The sequence below is a fragment of the Medicago sativa genome, chromosome 2 (assembly GCF_051527215.1).
Source record: "Medicago sativa cultivar Bolivia chromosome 2, Bolivia_mono, whole genome shotgun sequence".
Classification (NCBI taxonomy): Eukaryota; Viridiplantae; Streptophyta; class Magnoliopsida; order Fabales; family Fabaceae; genus Medicago; species Medicago sativa.
In genome coordinates, this window is record NC_140750.1 from 48038480 (window position 1) to 48061551 (window position 23072).

Sequence of the window (23072 nt, forward strand, 5' to 3'; positions counted from 1 at the left end):
GATAGGCCACCAGAGTTGCCAGATTTCTTCTCACTTTATTTTGACTCTCTTTTTATTTTAATCATTGGATCAATCAAACATCATTAAATAACACTGAAGAGAAGGCGACAGTAAATAATAGGCAGGAGAGGATTCGTGATCAAAATAGATGCATTAACTAAACTAACAACTTTTTTTAATATATGTAAGAAAATTAATATAGATTTAAAATTTGAGGAGAAGGACTACAGTTTTATCTAAGAGGCAAAATGTTACTTGGATTCGTTTAATATGCATCTCTTAAAAATAACTCTCTCAAAAATAACTCTCTCAAAAATGATTCAAAGATGAATTTTTACTATTTCAATAAAAAATAAATTTTATAATAATAAAATATGTGCATAGAAAATAGAATTTTATTAAAATTTACCAAGACTATAAGAGTCGACTGTTTGATCATATTAAACAGTCTTTATTTTTTTAGGGGAAGTCTTGTTTAGATGGTGCAATGGTAGGGTGGACAAGGAAAGTCTTTTTAATTTTTTCACAAAAGGGGAAGCCTTGTGTTTTTTTTTCTTTTGAAGGAGGGAAGTCTTGCGTTTTCTTTTTTGGTCAAGAAGTATTATGTTATACACCCTCTGGTCACTATTATAAGCTAAAATCTACATTTTAGATTCACTCATTTAATGATGCACATAGTCTTTATTATAGACTACATACATCATTAAATGAATGAACCTAAAATGTAGATTTTTGCTTATATTAGTGACCGGAGGGTGTACATAAAATGGAATTTTTTGGTTTTCCCAACATACTATATATTATATACTGCTCCGTATATAGCACCAGGCGTGGAACTCGAGCACCAGCATGGAACTCGTGACGCATGAGCACAAGCGTTAAACGGTGCCCCCTGGATGATAGTAGTAATTGATAAGGTTTATCATTATGGCCTTAATTATGTGTAGGTAGACATGTGGTCATATTGAGTAAACAAAATTAGAATTCTACTCTTCCCCCCGCACATTTCGATCCCACCCAGCTGAATGGACATTAATGCCCCTACGTTAGTTAAGTCACGTTGAGTGACTTAACTAACGCACGTTGTAATTGTTGCGTGACTTAAGTAGTGCGGCGTGAGTTAAGTCACGCAGCGTCACTTAAGTCGTATATCAGCAAAACAGAAATACAGTTCCCTCATTTCCTAAACTTCCCAACTTCGAATTTTTTTCCCCCAAATCTGATTTTCATCATTCTTGCGCCATTCAAAGCCAATTTCTCCCACAATATCAAGTAAGTGATGATTATCCTACTTCATTACATTGTTTTTTTGTTGAAATTTTAATATTTTTTAAGAAATTTAACATTTTTAGGTTTTTACAAATATGGCTTGCATGTTAGTTTTTTTTAGGATTGTTAGTACTCCCTCCGTCTCACAATAATTGTCCCTTTAACATTTTTTTCTGTCTCAAAATAATAGTCACTTTAGAATACCAATGCATCATTTATTACTTTTTTCCACTACCATACCCTTATTTATTGAATTTCATCTAACTTAACTACTTTACTAACTACAATTAATAAGGGTATATTAGTAAATAATATTGATTTTACCATTGAAATCAACACAACTAATCATTTCCTTAATTACCGCACACAAACCTTAAACGACTATTATTGTGAGACGGGGGGAGTAATAAATTAAGTTAGGAATAGTATTTTAGATGTTGTTTAGAGTGAAATGTGGTAGTTTAGGGTTTAGAAATTGTTAGATTTCTTAGTTGTTTGAAAATTGCACTCTATATGTTTGGTAAAATGCCTCAATGATTTTTTTTTTGTTTTTTGGATTGTTAATGATGATATTAGTTAGAAATATGTTTGTTAATGTTGATTATAGTTAGTTTCAGGACAATGTGGTAGTTTACGGATTGAATTGTAGTTTACGGATTGAATTGTTGCTGTTGATTATAAGTGTTGTTGTTGTACAATTGTTGGAAATGTTGTGTAGATATGTCTCGGAGGAATACGTCAGAGACCGTCTAAACCGCCTTAGGATAGGAGTGACAAATTTAGGGTAGGGAGGCATGTCCCTAGTAGTGCACGGAGGGAGAAGCAAGTACTAAACCTCCTATGGCTGGTCGAGGGAGAGGTGGGGGCACGAGACTTGCTATAGTTGATGTTGCGGGGGGATCATCGTCCCAGACGGGTCTATCCCAGACGGTGGACCCGACGCAGTATCAGCAGCATTATGAGGTGTATCAGCCGGCACAGGATCAGGTGTATCATTTTGAGGAGCCTCAGCCTCACCATTACCAGTTTGATGCTTATCAGTAGCATCAGTATGAGGATCATCATGAGCAGCCTGATATTGAGCAGGAGCAGCCTGTTATTGAGGAGCCTCAACAGCAAAAACATTAATCTGTTGTGGCTGCTTGCGTTGCAAGATATGGACGAGTTGGACAGCTGGTCATGGGGTGGGATGAGACTTGCTTTCCTATATGAGCCGCTATCTCTTACCTCCGACTTATCTGTGGCCTCCTGTGGTGGTTATATGACCTTGCTTGTGGTAATATTTGTTTTTCTTCTTTTTTACTTATTGGATCGTAAATGTATAGTTGTTTGTATAATACTTGTGCTAATATAAATTTGTTTCTTTGTGTTTGCAGGGATGAACTTTGGCGCACTTCACGAACATCATTCCGAGGATTGATGATGAGGACTACAACCCTACTGTTTCCCCGCTTGTCAGTCAATGGAAACCTCCCAGAGGCTTTTCTAATCCGGGACACTACCGAGCTGCCATTGATTCGATGGACCATTCTCATGTCACCTGGAGGCCGTACAAAAGACGACGACACATCACGCCCTTTCAGGATATATGCTGGTACTCCGGATGGATCATGGCCGGCAGCGACAGGATGATTCGTCACTTGCCAGAGCGGGTTCTTAGGCAGTACGAGTATGTCCAGACTATTCCCAGGCCTCCTACAGACATTGAGCTTCTTGCGGCAGATGACGTGGCCCAGGCCTTCACGGAGTTTGCTCTACATGTCCTCAGCCATCAGCAGAGGGGTCATCCGGTTTCGGATAACCAGCCGTGGGCTCATAATAAGAGGTGATGGTCCATTAGAGTATCACATCCTATTGTGAACCCCCTGCGGCCATTCCTAACTACGCAGCTGATGCCCCTCCTCGTCCTGTCCCTCCTTACGAGGAGGTTCTTGTTGAGCAACAATGGGCCAGACATCCTCCTGAACGATACAAGATCATCAACAACATCAGAGCTAGAGTGGGCATTACAATTGGGCATCCTGATGTGTTTGGTAATCCAGAGGTTCTTCGCATCATGCAGGGCATACAGTCTGAGTGGAGCATGCTGGAGCAGATGCCGGCTCCGCGGAGGAGGAGTAGGAGTCCGCGGGATGGACCAGTATGACTTGTGTAGTTTTTTTTATGATATTTTGTTGGATTTGGTTGTAATTATATTACACTTGCGCTTTTTGACGTTTTTATGACATTATTCGTTATTTTATTCTGTTATTTTTCGTAATATAATTATGAGTTAATGCTTGATTGAAAGAATGCTTGAATGAAGAAAAATGTATGCTTGAATGAATGTATGAAAGAAGGATTGAAAAATTAGGGAAAATAGAGGTTTTTGCCTCTTCTGGTTTTTTGCACAGACTGCGCGTGAGTTAACTCACGCAGTGTATTACACATGCGTTACTTAAGTAATGCAACGTTGGTTAACTAACGCATAGTTTTACACTTGCGTTAGTTAACTAAGGCAGGGGCATTTTTAGCAACACTGCAGGGCGCGAGTGTTTTGTGCTGGGGGAGAGCAAAATCCACAAAATTAAATACCATAAAATTTTCAAACGAAAAATTTGCCCTCTTAATATTTATTTTTTGCTTAGAAAGAAAGAATGAACTTGTATTAGGATTGTTTTGGACGGCATAAAAGCTTGTAGAAAATTGCTCATCTTCCATACAAAATTGCTCACTCATATGCAGCGGCGAAACTAGCAACAAATATACGCAGGGGCTAACTATAAAGAAAAATAAAATATTTTCAAACCAACCCATTAAATTTAAGGATAAAATATGTCTTTAGTCCTATAAATTATTAATTTTTAGGTTTAGTTGTTTTTTTTTAAAAAATATTCAATTTTTGTCTCGATTTTTTATTTTTTGAAAAAAAAAAGTGTTTTTAGTCTAGGATTTAATCCCTATAACAAAAAATTAAGGACTAAGATTAAGCAAAACCTTAAGAACTTAACTTAAAAATCGCAAGTCTTGTAGAGACTAAAAACGAAATAATGTGAAAAATTAGCCAATACATGAAAATTAACTTAGAGCAATAACAAATGATAAAAATTGACAATAACTATTTGGAAAAGTTGGGCAAAATACTTTTCAAGAAGCCAATTTTATCCATAATTGGACTTTCACAAAATAAATTAATAATGCCATTTTTTATGTAAACAAATAAGTTATTTGCAAGAAACTCGTTGTTCATATAGTATGTCTATGACTATTGTGTTGATAATTTTTATTGTTGAAATTTTTTTCTCTATAATTGTTATTGAGACCGGAAGTACCAAGCATGGTATATGCATACCAGCCAATTCAAGAATTTATATTTCTTTGGGGTAGCCAAGGCTACCCCTTCTACACGAAGGGCTACACCCATACTCCCATATGAACTGATCAAAATACCCCCAACGTAAGGTAACTCACGTTCGATATACCCAACATGAGTTAACTCACACTAATGTTGGATATCAGCGTGAGTTAACACATGCTGAACCCCAACGCGAGTTAATTACTCACGTTGGGTTGCATGCACATGAAAATCATATTAATTCTCAATTATGCAATGAAGGGGCCTAAAGTCTTTATCACAGATAGTTACTTTATTTGAAATTTCACCCATTCGAAATTGGTTGAGTTTTTGCTTTAGTTTCTTCTTGATTTATGTATTTGTGCCTGTGTTAGACCATGATCATTCTTAGCTTGTGAAGTTAGACGTGATCTTGTAGATGTACAAGTCAGGAGCAAATCCGGTGCTTAATTTTTTTATCTGTTTGATTATGCATTAATTCTGTACTTTACCCCGATAGTGGGTAGTGTTCTACACATGGTGTAATGTTCGCTCTTTAGCTAATTGAATGAATGAAATATCTTATTTGACCAAAAAAAAATTGGTTGAGTTATGAGGCCAAAGTGGTAGGTAGTTTATTACACTGTTAAGAGCAATGTTCCCAATTTTCATCTAAGCCTTATTTGAGTGGTTACTAATGCCGCATGGGTGACAATCATATTATACCAACCAAAGTATGGAGGTGTTATTTGCTTTTGTCATTCTATTTGTTTTGGTTTATAGTAAGTAGCATCCATAAATACAGGATGGGAAGAATTAATATGATTTTCATTGAAGTTGAAGTTATGCAAGTTATTGTTGATAAAGACTTTAGGCCACTTGCATTGCATAACTGAGAATCAATATGATTTCATTTGCATGCAACCATATGTGAGTTAACTCACGTTGGGGTTCGGCGTACGTTAATTCACGTTGAACGTGAGTTAACTTACGTTGGTTATATGTCAACATGAGTTAACTCACGTTGCTTATACCGAACGTGTGTTAACTTACATTGGGAGTATTTTGATTAGTTCATGTGGGAGTAAGCAATTTTGTATGAGAGGAGAAATTTTCAAGCTTGTGTTTGGAGCAACCAAAGCTCAATAACAGGCTCGATTCATCATTGGACCTATTACATTTTTCAAAAAAAAAATCATTGGACCTATTACTTATGACAAACATAAGGGGTGCTCACAGCAAAGCGGATTGACGATTCAAACAAAAAAAATCATTGGACCTATTATTTATGACAAACATAAGGGGTGCTCACAACAAAACGGATCGACGATTCACACCAAAAAATTGTAACTGCTCCCTGTTTCTTCTGGTGAAAGGCACGTACGCTGCACGATCGTCGTTAAAATATGATAAAGACCACGAGCGCCTGGTGTGTCTCGAGGAGCGATGAGATCTCCTACTAATGGAACGCCTTGGTGATCTGCATCTCTCTCTCTCGAGTCGGACACCTTCCTCTTCTGCAACGGGGATCGAAAGGGGCCTGATGACCTGTCAAAGAGACGGTGATCTCCTTCGAGTCTAACTGGAACGAGCGTCTTCCATTTCTTTGATTCGACGGTTCTGGTCCTCAATCATTAGTATTTGTTACTGAAATGTTCGGAGGAGATTGTTGAGCATAGCATCTGCGGAAGATTCCTTTCTCTCCTCCTCGTTAGGTCACGGGGGACTGTATAGAGGGGCCTCCTGTAAGGGAGTTACCATTTGTGGGATCTGATAGTTGCGATCCTTCCTTTGACTTTCAATTAGTGACGCATAGAGGTTTGACCGTCACTCTAGGGATGATGGATCTCACTCCTTATTTGTGAGGTTGTGTATGTAGCACTATTGGTAATCATCTGTTCATAGTGTAATTATTAAAGGTTTTGGTTTTTGTATGTAAAAAATGGGGAAACTATATTTTTTCCCACATATGGCACAACTGATCGTACCTGTTTAGAAGATGATAGTCGGTGTAGTGCTTTTCACGGTAGTTTTGAGTAGTTGCATTGTCTAGAACGGCGAGGGGGTGTGCACCTGCAGACACTAAGACGTTCAAGTCAGTATTTGACTCAGAAATGGGGGTTTTAGGTTAGAAAGAGAATGTACATTTGGGGACTGTGTAAAGTCCCCTTATATTGAGGTGACGTGCATGAGCCCTTGTTATAACACACCTTGGGCTTGACGGTTATGGATTCATGAAAATCCCAACCGTCAAACTAGATTGTAGGCACGTGGGGGGAGACGTTACAAGTCAGTTCGAATTGGTTTCCCGTAATGCTACGAACATCTCCCTTGTGGAGAGGGGTTAAATGATAACAGATGACCCTAACACAAATTTGGGCTTGCTTTAGTTTGGGCCCATGTATATGGGACTAGGAGAGTTTTGCGTGGTCTAGAATAGTTATTTTTTTTTTTTTGGGATTTTGTGAAGTTTTGGTCTTTCGAAGAAGAAAAGACGGGGATAACTTGTTAATTCCCACAAATGCTATAACAACTCATTTTTCGCTAGAATTATTTTATTTAATTATTATGTGCATTTATATGTGGTTTGCTGGTCTATATGGCCAATGAGGTTGTAAGCTAGGGGGGGGGGGGGGGGGGGTTAATAGCTTTTTGAAAAGTTTTCTGGAGTTTGATAAAAATTGATTTTAACGAAATCGACTATTGGAATCGTGCGCGGACAATCACAACAATAAGCAAAAAGATAAACCTGTGTGTAATAAGATTCAATGTAGAATTGAGTGATTCACAGTACAAATCTTATTAACACTCAAACTTTAATGTGCCTTGAACAATTTACAAAACTTTAGACAATTTCAAAACCAAATCTATATGAACAATAATACCAAACTATCAATTGAAAACACAATTTATATGAAATTGAAGAATTGAATAGATTTTGCAATCAATTGATCTAAGCAAATTATTTAAGACCTAATTCAATGAATTAGATTATCTTTTAATGAAAAAAAACTTAGATCAACACTAGCAATTATCCTAACAATTTTTCAATTAATCACATGCAATAGTAAAAAGTAAAGAGGATAGTGAGAGTGACAAGACAAAATTTTCGCACAACAACAACATGAAGAATCAATTCAGACAGCAAAAGTACAAGCCAAGAACACTTGAAGGATGAAACAATTCAATGCATAAGTGAATCGATTCAAATGAGCCCAGGATGAAAAATGATGCGATTCAACCTTTAGATGAATCGATTCAGTGTAAGTCAGAGAGTTTTATGATACGATTCAAATTGTAATTAGTTGATTCACAAGTGATACAATTCAAGAAGTTGTGTATCAATTCATCTGAAGTCAGAGACTCAGATGAGTCGATTCAGTGTATGATGAATCGATTCAACAAGACAAAAGATGAACAATGACACTTTTTCACAAGACACAAGTGAATCCTAGACCAAGACACATAGATGATGGGTGCTTTAACATGCTAACCACAATGCAATTATAAAAAAGATAAACAAAGCAAAAGAACATCATCAAAAAGATATAAGGTAAAACAGTGTAGACTTCAATCTCCCCCTTTTTGATGGTGACAAATAGTTGATGATGGTTCCCCCTGACATATAGCTTAGAAGAAGAAAAAACAAAACAAAGAAGCAAGAAGAAGGATAAAAGAGTAACAAGGAACATCAACATTTTCTCCTCTTTTGACAACATCAAAAAGGATTAGTATTCCAACACAAGTAATAAGAAAACAAGATAAAACAACACAAGTGACAATCACAATTGAACACAAGTCAAACATGCAAATTAAGGCACAAAGAAGAAAATATACGCACATGGAAGAAAAGTAACACAAATAATAAATTAAGAAGAAGCTCTTGCTTATTTAAGGCAAGAGATATCCAAGATACCTAGTTCCCTACGGATCTTGAGAAAAAACTCGGATGGTAGAGGTTTTGTAAAAATGTCAGCAAGTTGATTTTTGGTGTCAACATATTCAAATGTTACATCTTTCTTTTCAACATGATTCCTAAGAAAGTGATGCTGAATCTAGATGTTTAGTCCTTGAATGTTTAGTCCATGATCCAAATATCGTCCCCAATTGGCATAATGATAAATCATCCCATTTGGCACCTATGACACAACTATATGCCATGCTATGCATATGTATAATCTTTTAAAATCATCATCACTTTCACAACTTCAATCAAAATTCAATCTTTCTTTCAAAACCTTCGTCAAATCATCTCTTCTTTAACACGATGAACTCAAACACAATGTCATGCTATGCCACAAAAATGAGACTTTTCCACCATACATGAAATGCAATAAAAATTAATATATATTTCATTCTTTTATTCATATTCAAGTTTTCTCCTCTTATTAGGATAAGGGCTCTACGTTCAACTTAGCTTATAATTTTTATGAATATATAATTGTACGGAATACTGCCCTTACTTCAAAGTTCTTTCCTTCAACACAAGATGTCCTCAAGGTTGATTCCGCACCAAACACACGAGCAAGTCTTTGAGGTTCTTAAGACCAACTAACGAGTAGAGTGGATGGAGGTTTAGAATTTTGATGAACAACATGATAATGGGAATGAGTATGGGGCATGAGATTCTAAATGTAAGGATTTTAGAAGGCTACGTGAGGTTTGTTTTCTGACTACCTACAGGTGCAATATTGGTATTGAATAATGGGAATGATGTAGAAGAAATGAAAACATGCAACATATTAGAAGAAATACATCAGAATTAAAAGGGCAATTGAAAGATAGCTAGGATGTGTAATGAATTGGGTGCAATACTTATTTGATGAGTAAAATTCCATAACCACATGATTATGTAATTCATTAGGCTGATTAAGGAGAATAAATTGCACGGTTATGTTGTTGTTGAAGAAACGCATGGCATGGAATTTAAAGGGATTAACTGAAATTGTAACAAACACATAGCAATGTTAGAATAATGTGGACTTTAATATGTTTTGACGCATTTTCATGCACCAGAAAGATATTTTAATGATTCCTAATTCCTTCTAAGTGTGAGTTGGCGTAAAAAAAAAGAGCAATGCTATATCTCTAGAAAAATAACATCAAGAATTCTTCAAGAATAAAGAGTAGCCAATCACAATGCACTATTTGCCACAATTCAAGGAGGTGTGGCTGAAAAATAGGAAGTGGACAAATAAATCATCCAATTAAAATTTGCCAACTATGTCTTGAAAAATTCTTGAAGCTATTTTTTTTGAGAAGTAGCATTTTCCAAAAAATAAACTAGAGGGGAATGGTTTATTCTTAAATTTTGGTCAATGGCAATGATGGCTATTCATGGCTAATGAATTTTGCTATTTGACTATTATGAGAAAATAATCAATCCAAAGGTACAAGGCTCTTGGAATCTAATTTGGACGCTCAAGATTCACCCAAAGGTAAAAAAAATTATGTGGCGAATCTGCAGGAATTGCTTACCAACTCGTGTACGTCTAAAAGATAAAGGAGTCACATATCATATGGATTGTACACTGTGTACGGTGGGCAGTGAGGATACACTTCATTTATTTTTTTTAATGCCCAAGTAGCTTAAATGTTTGGAGTATGCTTCCTTTCTTTTCTTCTATTTCTATTTTGCTACAACAAGATACAGATAGCAAGAATATTATTTTCAAAGCATTACATGATTTATCTAATGAAGATGCGACTTTATTTTGTTGTGTGTTGTGGAGTATATGGAAACAAAGAAACAACAAAGTGTGGAATGAGGTAATTGATACTCAAGTCTATGTTGTGGAGAGAGCAAAAGCTATGCTTCATGATTGGCAAGATGCACGTAGGTTTCGTAATACATCTTGTGCACAGCCGCGACAAGAAGGAAATGTGAAATGGATCAAACCAGCTGAAGGAAGATTTAAGTGCAATATTGATGATTCTTTCTCACAACTTTCTAATAGAGTGAGAATAATAGTCTGTATAAGGGATGATACAGGCACTTTTGTTTTGGCAAAAACTGAGTGGTTTACTCCAGTCTGTGAGGTACATGTTGGCGAAGCTCTTGGATTGTTATCAGCTATGGAATGGGTTCATCAATTACACTTGGGACCTATCAATTTTGAGCTTGATGCCAAAAAAGTGGTGGATAATTTTTCATCTGCATGTCAGGATGTTACAGAATTTGGGATGATTATCCATAATTGTAAAACTATCTTTGAACAATATTATGTCAACTCTAGTGTTGAGTTTGTAAGGAGAAAAGCAAATGAGGCAGCCCATAGATTAGCTAAGGAGGCCACATCTTCAGCTAGTTTCCAGATTTTGGTAGAAATACCAGATTGTATTGAACACATTTTAAGTAATGAAATGATATAAGCTTCTTTCCTTAAAAAAAAAAAATAATCAGTGAGGCAAATTAAGAGAGAGAAAGAGTTGCTAACAATAATTCTTTTCTACACCAAGATAATTAAGTGGATTCAGCTGCTTTCATTGCACATCTAACGTTCGATATTTTAAGAAAGAGCTCATGTAGGCGTGAGCCTACAAGGATTGAATGGTTCTAATCTACTTTATATCTAATCCAAAGGTACATATGCTAACCCTAATTGTTAAGCTTAAACCTAATTACTGTGGCGGCAATTTTTTTACCTTAATGACCTAGAATGTTCTAACCACAATCTTAGTGTTAGGCAGAGCATCAAAACTGATTTAAGTTTAATGACTGTTAATGTAGCCCACTGCCTCATGAAGTTCTTGCGTATTCCCAATTCTCAATTCTACTACTCCCTCCGTTTCAAAATGACTGTCGCTTTAGCCAAAAAAATTTGTTTCAAAATGAATGTCACTTTCAGTTTTCAATGCAATAATAACTTTTTCTTTTCAATTGTACCCTCCAATTAATACTCTGCACACTACTTCCAAAGTATTACTTTTAAAACCAACCAATAGTTAATAAGGATAATTTGGTAAAATAAGCATTCTCTTTCTTTTAATCATTGCATTTCTTAATATGTGTGTAAACACCTAAAACGACACTCATTTTGAAACGGAGGGAGTATCTATTAACATTGGGAAAAAAAACATTGGTAAACATACACACAATTAATTATTACCGGTCCCTGCATATACCAGATGGAACTCTCCCCTAAAAAAAACCGTGAATGACACATTTGCATTGAATTATCTATTTCCCTCAATATCCGAAATGGTTCTCTCCTTCTCCTCCTCACTCATCCTTCTCTACTGTCATTCTTCCATCAATTCTCTTTCTCTTATCCTCTTCCCCCCATCTCAATTTCTCAATCTAGCATTTTTTTCCATCTACTCACTCTGAACCCCAAATGCACCCTTCATTACCAAAAGCCCCTTCCCCAAACCTTCTTCGTTCAATCTCCTCAAAACTTCTTCTGCGGACATTAAAAACGCTTCCATTCCTCCTCTATTTCATTAAATTCCACCTATCCTTTGTGTATTCTTCTCTTCTAAAAAGAGTTTCATTTCAATCCCTTTTTAGTTTTGGTTACAACAAAAAGATGAAGGCAACGGAGGGGACGAACACATTTCAGTCCTTTTTTTTGGTTTATAGGCTTATGGTTTAGGGTAAGAATGTTTATATTTCTTTGAGTAGATCTATTTTGATTTCAATGGATTCTTTCTCTGATTTTCTTACATGGTTTAGACGATTTTTTCTTTAGGTGACTTATAATTCTTCTATTATCTCCAATGATGTTACCCAGTTGAGAAAAAAATCACACCTTTATTTCAGGTGAGCCTTGAAATAACTTATCTTCAACACAAACATTTTTTTTTTCATCTCTGTGGATGTATTATTTTTACATTATGTTCCTTCACAAATACTAATATTTATTTTAGTACATGATTAATTGCTTAATGATTGGTAGAATTCACCCTTCATTACTAATATAAGTCTTCCTTATTTTATATACATTATATAAGTCTTCCTTAATGATTGGTAGAATTTACACCTCAATTGTCCACTAACTACTCCTATAATGTATATAAAACATACAATAAATCAATCATTAAGGAAGACTTATATAATGTATATAAAATATTTGGGCGTTACACAAGGTTCCCTTAGGTCGGCCCATCTATGAATCTTAGGACACTCTCTCTCTACGCTTACTTAGTAGTTCTACAAACGGGCAACCCTAATTTACGTCTACCTTATAAATGGTCTTACTAGGTTATAGCTTTAAGTCGGACAATTAGGTGCTTGTTTCCCTAATTACTAACCATTTAATTCCTAGCTTCAGTAATGCACCACACGACCCAATGGGTTCTAGCCACTGGGTACCTCGTCTAGGGTCAAAAATTCTTATGGCATCTTTGGCTAGTTAATATAATCACTTACTTCCTAGACGGATAGTTATCAGTAAAGGGATATAAATATCAAGATAGATGCATCCAGTTAGTGATAACAATATTAGGTCCTGTCACAACCTAAGTACCTAATCTAGGGTTGCACCTCTCACAGAAATAAAACTACTTCCTAATAAAACTCTATAATGGACAAAAACATAAATAAAATAAATAAACGAGAAATTAAATTAAATAAATATCCAACAAAATATACAAAGGTTCATCTTAGAACTCTGACCTAAAAAGATTTAGTTACACATGGTAACTAAAAACAAACCCTAGAAAATCAAGGAGAAGATAGATTCTCTCCCGAAGCTCCAAAGTCGCATTCCTCTTGAACTGCTACAGTTGAGAACGAGAAATTCTGAATGAGGAAGGCTAGTATTTATAGTGCAGATTTCTAACTGGGTTTGGGATAAAAACGCAGGCTAAACCTAGAAAAATGAATGAAATGACGATTGTGCCCCCACATTTTGAGATGCTTGGGGCGCATGGCATATGCTTGAAGCGCATATGCCTCTTTGCATATGCTTGTGGCGCATGGTAACAACAAACCATGCCCTAGGCGCATGGTATTGCAATTCCATTCCCTAGGCGCATTCTTTTGTGCTTCCAGGCCCAAATTCTTCGATCTTCATCGTTTTTAGGTTTTCGTCTTTAAATAACTTGCCTCGGAACTTGGTAATAGAATTCCTTCCTATGTAAAGTCGCCTAAGGCCTCTTGAATCTTCATTCTTTGTCTTTGCAATGTCTTGACAATTCTTCAGTTGTTCTTGATTTGCCGATTTGCATGATTTCTTCGTGAATTACTTCAAAAACCCTAAACTTGCTATGTTTCGGGAAAACTAGAATTACAGGCTCAAATATAGAAAACATTACAAAAGTCCTGAAATCATAGGAAAACGTTTTAATACTCCTCCTTTTTGCTGCTAAAACCTATTGAAAATGACTGAAAAACATGCTAAGAATAACGTAAGATGACCTGTCATCAGAACCCCAAACTTAAACTGTTGCTTATCCTCATGTAACGAAAGAAAAACATATTTTATTCTTTGCACTTTTTCAGGAAAAACATACCTTTCCAGAAGTTGTGCTTAGGATATCATCCATCGCATTTATTGCAGAGCAACAACTAACATACCACAGTACATTAAAACAGGTCTGGCTTGGTAAAAGTAACATATGTTCACAACCATACTCTTTTCCATGATACACGTGTGTATCTCCTAAAACCAGCAGGGCTGGTCACAACATTTGCCCACTCTATTCGTCACATGAATGTACCTTGCTTTAAATTTGAAGAAATTCTAAACAAATAATCAAAATCAGATTATTTACACACTTGGAGGACTTTGAGGGTTATAACTTGGCTTAGGTTAAGGGTAGATATATTTGGGAAAGTAGGCTAACAAAGAAACTTGGAGGTAGTTTTCTAACCTAGGGATTCTTACTAAAACATTACTGCACTACTATCCTTCATTCCCTGGTTCTAAAAAAATGGGTAAAACAGTAGAACTATTTGTCTTTTTATTTTTGACAGAAAGATACATTTTCTTTCAAAGAGACCTTTTTTTTTTGGCTCTCGATTTTTTTTTCGTTTTTTCTATTTTTTTTGTGTAGATCCATGATCATTTACATTTTTTCATTTTTTTCTTTTTCTAACAAATGTGTTTTACTGTTACCCCACCCCCAAACTTAAAATGTTGCTAATTCTAAAGAGCAACCCGAAACTTAGTTTCAAAACATGTGCAGTTATAAAATATATACCTATCTAACTCGAAGTGAAATCAAACAGGGTTCATGTAAAGTGCAGGACTGTGACATGATTCGTCACTATTAAAGAAAAGAAATTTCATCTGGAGGCTCAAATTGGTTTCACAAAGGATAACAAGAATATTAAAAAGGATGGCTTGAAAGGCTAAAAATACCAAAGAAAATTGCCTCGTGTGTATAATAACCTAATCGATCGTCCATAAAGAACGACTGCAAATTCAAGCAAAAATAACATTCATATGGAACACTCATAATATATATTGGAAATATTTAAGTATATAACAACCTAGAATGGATATGGAAGTACTTGGCTCTGAATCTCACCGGTTATGCTATTTAGAAAAGAGTTGGTGATCCTATAAGTACCTTTACTAGCAAGCCCTAGAAATTTACCATATGTGGCGGAAGAAGGAAACTGTGCTCTTGATTGTATGGATAAACTAGCCTCTGCCTTAAATGCTTTGAAATAAATACCTAAGACTAAAACAAATTTAAGCATAAAAGGAAAGGTTGTAAATGTAATGCAAAAGAAATAAAATTTTATTAGATAATACTTGAAAGAAAAAGTAATAGAAAAAGTAAAGAAATTGATTAGTCAAATCATCTCAGCTTAGCAAAAAGAAAAATGCAGAAAATAAAAATAATGGGTTGCCTCCCATTCAACGGCTGTATAACGTTTGAGTCTCGACGGTCAATAGGTTGACTCCTATTCAGTGCTTCTTTTGAGTCATTAGCTTGACGAAATAGGTTGCCTCCTGGACCGTCATAATATTCCTAAGGACCTAAAAGAATATGATATATCTCCAAGAATCCCCTAAAAGAGAATCCAAGATCACGTCTTTAAATTTGACGGCAAATGCTAACAAGTACCAAGAAACTAGAACACGGTCAACCTGCGTCACTATTATAGTTAAAGAATTTTATGTTTTATTTTTCGTAGTATAGGGCGAGCACAAAATCATACAGTTGCCGCCTCTTTTATATTTCCTAACTATTTTTCTTCAAGTTTCATTCAATAAAAGAATAGGGTGGCACTCTGTTCCCCTGCAAGGGCAGGGGTTTTTAACGAGGCACCCTATTTTAAATTGATCGCCTTCTCGACTACACCAACAAAATCAACACAAAGAAGATATTGCAAAAACTACTGACATTCACTCATCCCCCCTGTGGCACTGAACTCCCATTCATCCCCCCGTGGCACGGAACGCCTTGTCAACCCCCAGTGGCACCGCCATTCACTCATCCCCCGTGGCACTGAGTATTCGTTCATCCCCCTGTGGCACTGAACGCCTATTCATCCCCCCGTGGCACTGAACGCTTTGTCAACCCCCCTGTGGCACTGACATTCACTCATCCCCTCGTGGTACTGAGTATTTGTTCATCCCACCACAACACTGAACGCTCGTTCATCCCCCCTTGGCACTGAACGCCTTGTCAACCCCCCGTGGCACTGACAAAATGCTCATCCCCCATGGCACTGAGTATTCGTTCATTCCCCCGAGACACTGAACGTTCAAGTAAAAACATCACTTTAAGAACATAAGTCAACAAGGCGCCAAATATTTATAATTGAATAATCACGCCACCCATCGAGGAAATATGCAAAAACGAACAAACGAAGAACATAACTTAAGGATTAAAGAATTTTTTGTCGTAACAAAAGTGACCAAAAGCACATCAATTCGTCATAAATATAAATAAAGGAATTCCAGGAAACCGAATAAAGTTAAATTATAGCGTACACAATCATCATTACAAAACAGTCGCCAGGAACGGCGAACACATTGTCAAAAGAAGAAATAAATTAAACAAAGTACAACCATCACTCTTCATCGACCAACTTTCCATCTACGATGACCTTAAAGGAATCAAGCTCATCAACCTTCGCTTCAGGATTAAAGAGCAACACCTGCTCCGTGGCGCGTTTGAAACCATTGTCAAAATAAATGGCAAGAGCTCGCCTTCCTTCGTCGACAGCCGCGTTCGCCTCTTCCAACACCTTTTGAAGCCGGCCCACTTCATCCTTTTGAGCGTCCTTTTCTTTCTCCAAGGCTTCCTTCACCTCCTTCATATCGCCAAACTCTTTCTCCGCAACCTTCTTCTCTTTCAAGGCATCTTTTAAGCGCCCCTCTAAACCAATAGCTTTGTGTTTCCACTTTTCCACGTCCTTATCAACATCCTTATGTTGTTTTTCCATAGCACCATGCTTCAGCTCCATCGCATGGCCCAACAACAAAATACGCAGAGCTGCTGATCCAGCATCAGCCACCAAGTCATTGAACTTAGCCTTCACACCGGCTTCAACATCAACTCTCGCCAGAGGTACCTGCTCCGCCATGTATCTACAAACACGAATCAACTATTAGATAGATAAACAAAAACCTTAGCGAAACAACAAAGTGAAAGGATAGAAGAGCGTACTTTCGAAAATTAAACTTTGAATGCCAAAAAGACTATGTGGCTTCAACATTCAAAGAAGTGCCACCCATAGCGTTGCTCCTCATATCTTTGCTCGTCGAGGGGCGAGACTTCACAGGATCAATGCCTTAACTCGTCTTTATCTTCTTTGGCTGAGGAGAATCAGCTTGAGCATAAGCTTCTCCATCCCCAACACCCTCAAGATCCTCTAACCCCACCACGCCCGTATCGGCGTCACTCTTTGCAGCAGACTCCTTCCTCTTCAGCTTCCTCAGTTTCAAGCCTGCCATCTAAGTTTTTATTCTTCTTCAGCTCCACCAAATACTTCTTGCGTTCTGCTCCAGTCAAAGGCAACATTTTTTCTACATCACACAAAGACACCACATCGAAATAGGTCAGAAACATAAACAAGCTCAAAACTCAAAGACAAAATGGAACTTTTAAACCAAAGACCACTCACGCATATAAGCGTCCATGCTTTTAGCATACACCTATCTATTCAACAACTCATGAATATTGATAAGGGGAAACTTCTCCAAGAAACAAACAAAAGTCTGCTAGTAGGGCGTCATCTTGGCAAAATCGTAACCCATCACCTCCAGAGGATTGTTTGTCCAACCAAGAGGAAACTTAGGTTTCCCGTCCACCAAAATAGATGCAGTGGAACACTCAGGCGCACTTTGTATCATGGCAAATGAATATCGCCATTCTTTCTTAAAGTTCAAGGCATACGGAGGAAAAAGCCTCTTCCCAGCGTGAGCACAAATGGAAATCCATGTTCCCTTGTTAACATCCTTAGTACCATAAAAGTGATAGAAGACGCCAACAGAAGGTTCCAGAGTCAAAGACTTACATAAAATCTCAAAGCCTCGGATGAACGCCCAACTGTTGGGATGGATATGTGAGGGCGCAACATTAAGGAATTTCAACACGTCCATCTCAAAGGGCGTGAAGGATTTGTCCTACTTGCCCGCCATCTCTTGATCGCAGACGCAATCATCTTCGTCGCAAGACAACGCCACTACATCCTCTTCATGTCCAGTGGAAGAGATATTAAACTTGCTACGAAACAAGTTGACGTCTAGAACATCGGTGTATAACGAATATTCCTCATGAACTTCTTCGGCGAAACAAGCCATTTCCGTAGACCTAGATCGCGACTCCTCACCTCTCAACTCAGACGAAGATGGCTGAAACAAACAAACCTTTCGACAAACGTTTTCCCTATAGTTCGTTTCTGAAGTAGCAGAGAGAAACACACAATCACTATCACTACCCAAATTAACACTGGATTCACTAGATAAATCATTGAATAAATTTTCCCCATAAAGCCCTAAGTTGTAAATCTCCCAATCGATAACTCTGTTAGGACCGGTGGCATGTCACAAGCAATCCTTCCTCAACTGATCCCTTTCAGCTGGATTAGTGGGATCGATCACCTTTCCTGAATCATCGCACTCTCTAATCAAAACCATCTCCTAGGTTTACGTCTACAAAAGTAAAAACAAAACAGTAAAAAGGAGAAGGTTCAGAGAATACCTGAGAGAAACAGGCTACGAACTCTCGAACAAAGGTTGGGGAAGCTGCGAACGAAAGCGAAACGGAGAGAAAGCAAAAGACAAAGAAAATGAAAATGAAAAGGAACAGTCACGCTTATATAGGAGAAGTTAAAGGACGCCTTGAAAAATGTGTAGGAGACTTCAATCAGTGGAGACACGTGAACGAAAAGCTATGATTTAAACACGTGGGCATCAACGAAGAGTCAAGAAATCTAAGTCGTCCAAATGCCCAGGGTAAAATATATATAGCTCGCCTTCATTATTATCCCACAATAAAACCATCCCGCCATGTCCCAAGACTCATGCTTGGGGGGCTAGAGGAATCATCAGAATCATATGCATACCCGCAGGGGCTCTCAAGACATCTTACGTCGCCCCAGGGTAAACGCCTTCTATGAAAATCATACGCTTACCCTCGGGGGCTCTCAAGATACCTTATGTCGCCCTGGGGCCATGCTATCCATACAAAACATATACACGCCTGTAAAAGCCTTCCCCAAAACGCTGGGAGACCACCCCAAATGGAATCCCCTAATACAAAGCAGATATCCAAGTATAAACCAACATTTACAAACGATTAAATCATTTTACCTTCTTCCAAGGCTCGTACTTTGGGGGCTGTGGACCGTCATAATATTCCTAAGGACCCAAGAGACCATCAGAAAGGCTCTCAGACACTCTAGAAGGTCTTGAAGTCCTTTATAAGGCCTTAAACGCCCTTTAGACGGGCTTTTAGGCCCAAGGCGCGTCCTCCTCGTGAAGCTGCCTTAAGCTGCTTCTAGAAGCCTTTAGAAGCCGCCTAATTACTTAATTAGCCCTATTACTTGCTGCCTAAGTAATCATAAATCAGGCTTATAGAGGGCTATAAATACAACTCTTGAGAGCCTTCTCAAGGCATGACCATTACAATACAAAACCCTAATTCGATTATTGTACTTTAAACAAGTACACCTCCTATTCAGCGCGTTTTTAGCGTCCCGAGCCTGACAGATATGTCTAAGTGTCTTGTTCAGGTCCTTGAGTAGTTGATTTTTCTCTCCAAGTACTTAGGCCTGCCATATAGTCTCGCTGATGCATGACTTCCTCGATTGGGACCTTTGCCATCCATCTAGTATGGTCCTTGATCTCAACAGGATTGTTCTTGCATATGCGGTTTATTTTGAAAGGCCCATACCAAGCCTTATGTACAAGAGTAGGTGGTAGAAAAGCTCATGGGATTTGATCATAACTCTGTCCCTCATTCGGAAAGCGTTCTTATCTTTGACTTTGCTTTGAACTTCTTCCATGAAGTTGACTTGTCGGATCTCCTCTTATGGATCTTTTTTCCAGTTCCCAAATGGCCGTCCTCCGGTTGATTTTCTTGCTGTTCGTTTAGTTCTTGCCATGTTGATCTTCTTCTTTAGTTTGGGTACCTACAAGAAGTTAATACAACAATACTTTATGACAGCAAGTTTTCAATTAAAGAATTTGATTTAGACCTACTTCTTACGATGTAAAATAGATTTATAATTATAATTGATTTTAGTTTTGAACGTTTATTCACTTAGACTCAACTGACTCAACCTATCTTTAACTATTAAAGTTAAAAGCTAACAACACTACTAATTAAACCTAAGACTCTATTACTAATACTAAATGCTAATCCTAATTCTAAATGCAAAATAAAATGACCTAATTAACTAGACACGATCTAATGTAGAAATTATAACAACTTGTTATTTTTACTACAACTCCCTAAAATGCAATGCGATAAATAAAATAAAAACCCATACCAAGACTCAAAAAAAATAAAAATAAATGAATGGGGTTAGTTCCTATATGGCAAAAAGAAAAAAGAAAAATAAAAATGTTAGTACTAGATGGAAACAATAAACTAAATGGAAACGAAAAATTAAACTATGTTAGTAATAACTAGACTAAAAAAAAAAAGACTCAACTAGGACTAAATAATTTTGGTATTTTTAAATTTTTGATTTTTTTAATATTTTTGAATGTTTGAAAACATAAAAAAATAATGCGGAAAAATAAATGACAGAAAAATAATGATAAATAAAAATAAGTAATTCAAACTGTTCAATCGAAAATATAAACAATCCCTGGCAGCGGCGCCAAAAACTTGATGCACGATTAGTATAATGATAAATAAAAATAAGTAATTCAAACTGTTCAATCGAAAATATAAACAATCCCTGGCAGCGGCACCAAAAACTTGATGCACGGTTAGTGATAAAACATTAGATGTGTTTGCTTATGCCAAGTGTACCAGTCGTTTTCATCAAGTAATAAAGTGATCAGTAGAGTATCAAATCCAGCAGGATTGTCCTTTCGTCCGAACAATTCTTGTTACTTATTTTTGTAAGTTTGACGGTTAAAAGTGAGTTGCAATTTTTATCTGTTTGCAACAGAGCGGAGCGAAATTACCTGTTTTGGTTACAAAAAAAATAAACAGCGGTTAGGATTCTTCGAATCCCCTCTATATATTCGCTGTTGAATAATACGTAATCTAAATGTCGGGTTTATTTATCTTTTGGTGACTATAAAAGTGATAAGGCAGTTGGGAGTATCCTAAATAAGTAGGGCACCACCTGACCCAATGGGTTTTAGCCACTGGGTACCTAATTAGACCTTTCCCTTTGATGGCTAACTGCACCTGCTGATCGCGCGGTGATCCTTACGTATGGGCTCTTGCTAATTCAAAGGTAATTGAAACATAAATTTTATATTAACTTTCTAGTGTTTCCCAATGCAATGACGGCCAAGGTTTCCTTAAGTCTGCCAATCTATGAATCTTAGGACACTCAAAGCACACTCTCTCTACGCTACTTTTTAGTTCTACAAATAGGCAGCCCTAATCTTCGTCTACCTTACTAAGGGTTTTAAGAGAATGGTATTAATAGGTTATAGCTTTAAGTCGGACAACTAGGTGCTTGTTTCCCTAATTACTAACCATTTAATTCCTAGCTTCGGTAATGCACCACACGACCCAATGAGTTCTAGCCATTGGGTACCTACGTTTAGGGTCAATATTTCTTATGGCATCTTTGGCTAATTAATAATCACTTACTTTCTAGACAGATAATTATCAATAAAGGGATATAAATATCAAGATATAAGCATCCAGTTAGTGATAACAATATTAGGTCATGTCACAACCTAAGTACCTAATATAGGGTTGCACCTCTCACAGAAATAAAACTACTTCCTAATAAAACTCCATAATGGACAAAAACATAAATAAAATAAATAAACGACAAATTAAATTAAATAAATATCCAACAAAAATATACAAAGGTTCATCTTAGAACTCTAACCTAAAAAGATTTAGTTACACATGTTAACTAAAAATAAAGTACTAAAGATAAAAACATACCGTAAAAAATCGAGAAGATAGATTCTCTCCCGAAGCTCCAAAGTCGCCTTCCTCTTGAACTACAATAGTTCTGAACGAGAAATTCTGAATGAAGAAGGCTAGTATTTATAGTGGAGATTTCTAACTGTGTCTGGGCTAAAAACTCGGGCTAAACCCAAATAAATGAATAAAATGACGATTGCGCCCCCGCATTTTGAGACTTGGGGCGCATGGCATATGCTTGAAGCGCATATTCCTCTTTAGAATTGTTCATGAAAAGCCTTTTCTAATTGACTCCAAGTAAAAATAGACCCTGGAGGCAACATTGTATACCAAGTGATGAGTCAATAATTAGTGTTTTTAATAGATTATATGTGTCTATTTTATTTAGATTTTATGTGTTTCTGTTTCCTTTTTAGAACTATTTTACTTCAATTGAAAGTTATTTAATTTCAAGAATAAATATTTTAAAGATTTAGTCTTGGAGCAAAAGAAAGGAGATTTGGAGCTGATTCGGGCCAAAAATATGAAAATTCTATGCAAAAATATCAGGCATGGCCGCGGCCGACAGCGGCGTGGCCACGTCATCAAAGTTTGAAGCTCATTGGCCAAGTCAGAGAGGTTGCACATCCTGTGCCTCCAGCCACACGGCCGTGCCACCGCCACAGCATCCCCTTTTGCTGCTTTTGCTTCTCGGACAAGCTGCTAATTTAGTTTATTTATGACCTAAAGCTCATAGTTTCTTGTGGAACATACTATTGATGTATTTATTGGGGCTTAAATTGTTGTAAACTATAAATAGAGTAGCTAGCAAACATATTCAATCATCTTTTGTTCTTGGAAATAATAAGTGACAATTGTTTCTTTGAATAAAAGTTTATCTTTATTTTCTTTATTAACGTGAGTGAGTAAACTTCTTTGTCTTGGGATTGTTGGATGCGTCTAATGACCTAATCCCTATCAAACCAAGCCTCAAACCCTAATTCTATGTAAATCTATTTTCTAATCTATT

General features: G+C 36.9%; 2 protein-coding genes and 1 long non-coding RNA gene across 3 annotated transcripts; all 3 read left to right on the top strand.

Moving 5' to 3' along the window:
• Positions 1-2879: 2879 nt before the first annotated feature.
• Positions 2880-3415, top strand: LOC146947038 (uncharacterized). Its single transcript, XM_085748362.1, has 2 exons — positions 2880-3051; positions 3159-3415. The coding sequence occupies exons 1-2, from the start codon at positions 2880-2882 to the stop codon at positions 3413-3415; spliced, it is 429 nt and encodes a 142-aa protein (XP_085604488.1).
• Positions 3416-10393: 6978 nt separating this feature from the next.
• Positions 10394-11327, top strand: LOC146947039 (uncharacterized). Its single transcript, XM_085748363.1, has 2 exons — positions 10394-10903; positions 11313-11327. Exons 1-2 carry the CDS (start codon positions 10394-10396, stop codon positions 11325-11327), a joined length of 525 nt encoding a protein of 174 aa, XP_085604489.1.
• A 426-nt stretch (positions 11328-11753) lies between these two features.
• Positions 11754-22909, top strand: LOC146947040 (uncharacterized). The gene is made up of 3 exons (XR_015028304.1): positions 11754-12178; positions 12274-12344; positions 22534-22909. It is a non-coding gene; the product is annotated as an uncharacterized LOC146947040 (long non-coding RNA).
• The last annotated feature ends 163 nt before the right edge of the window (positions 22910-23072 follow it).

Excerpts from the sequence above, each read along its gene's own strand:
- LOC146947038 (XM_085748362.1), top strand. The coding sequence starts at position 2,880 with ATGGCCGGCAGCGACAGGATGATTCGTCACTTGCCAGAGCGGGTTCTT. Across the intron at positions 3,052-3,158 it reads CCTCAGCCATCAGCAGAGGG|CTGATGCCCCTCCTCGTCCT; the intron begins GTCATCCGGTTT and ends CTAACTACGCAG.
- LOC146947039 (XM_085748363.1), top strand. The coding sequence starts at position 10,394 with ATGCTTCATGATTGGCAAGATGCACGTAGGTTTCGTAATACATCTTGT.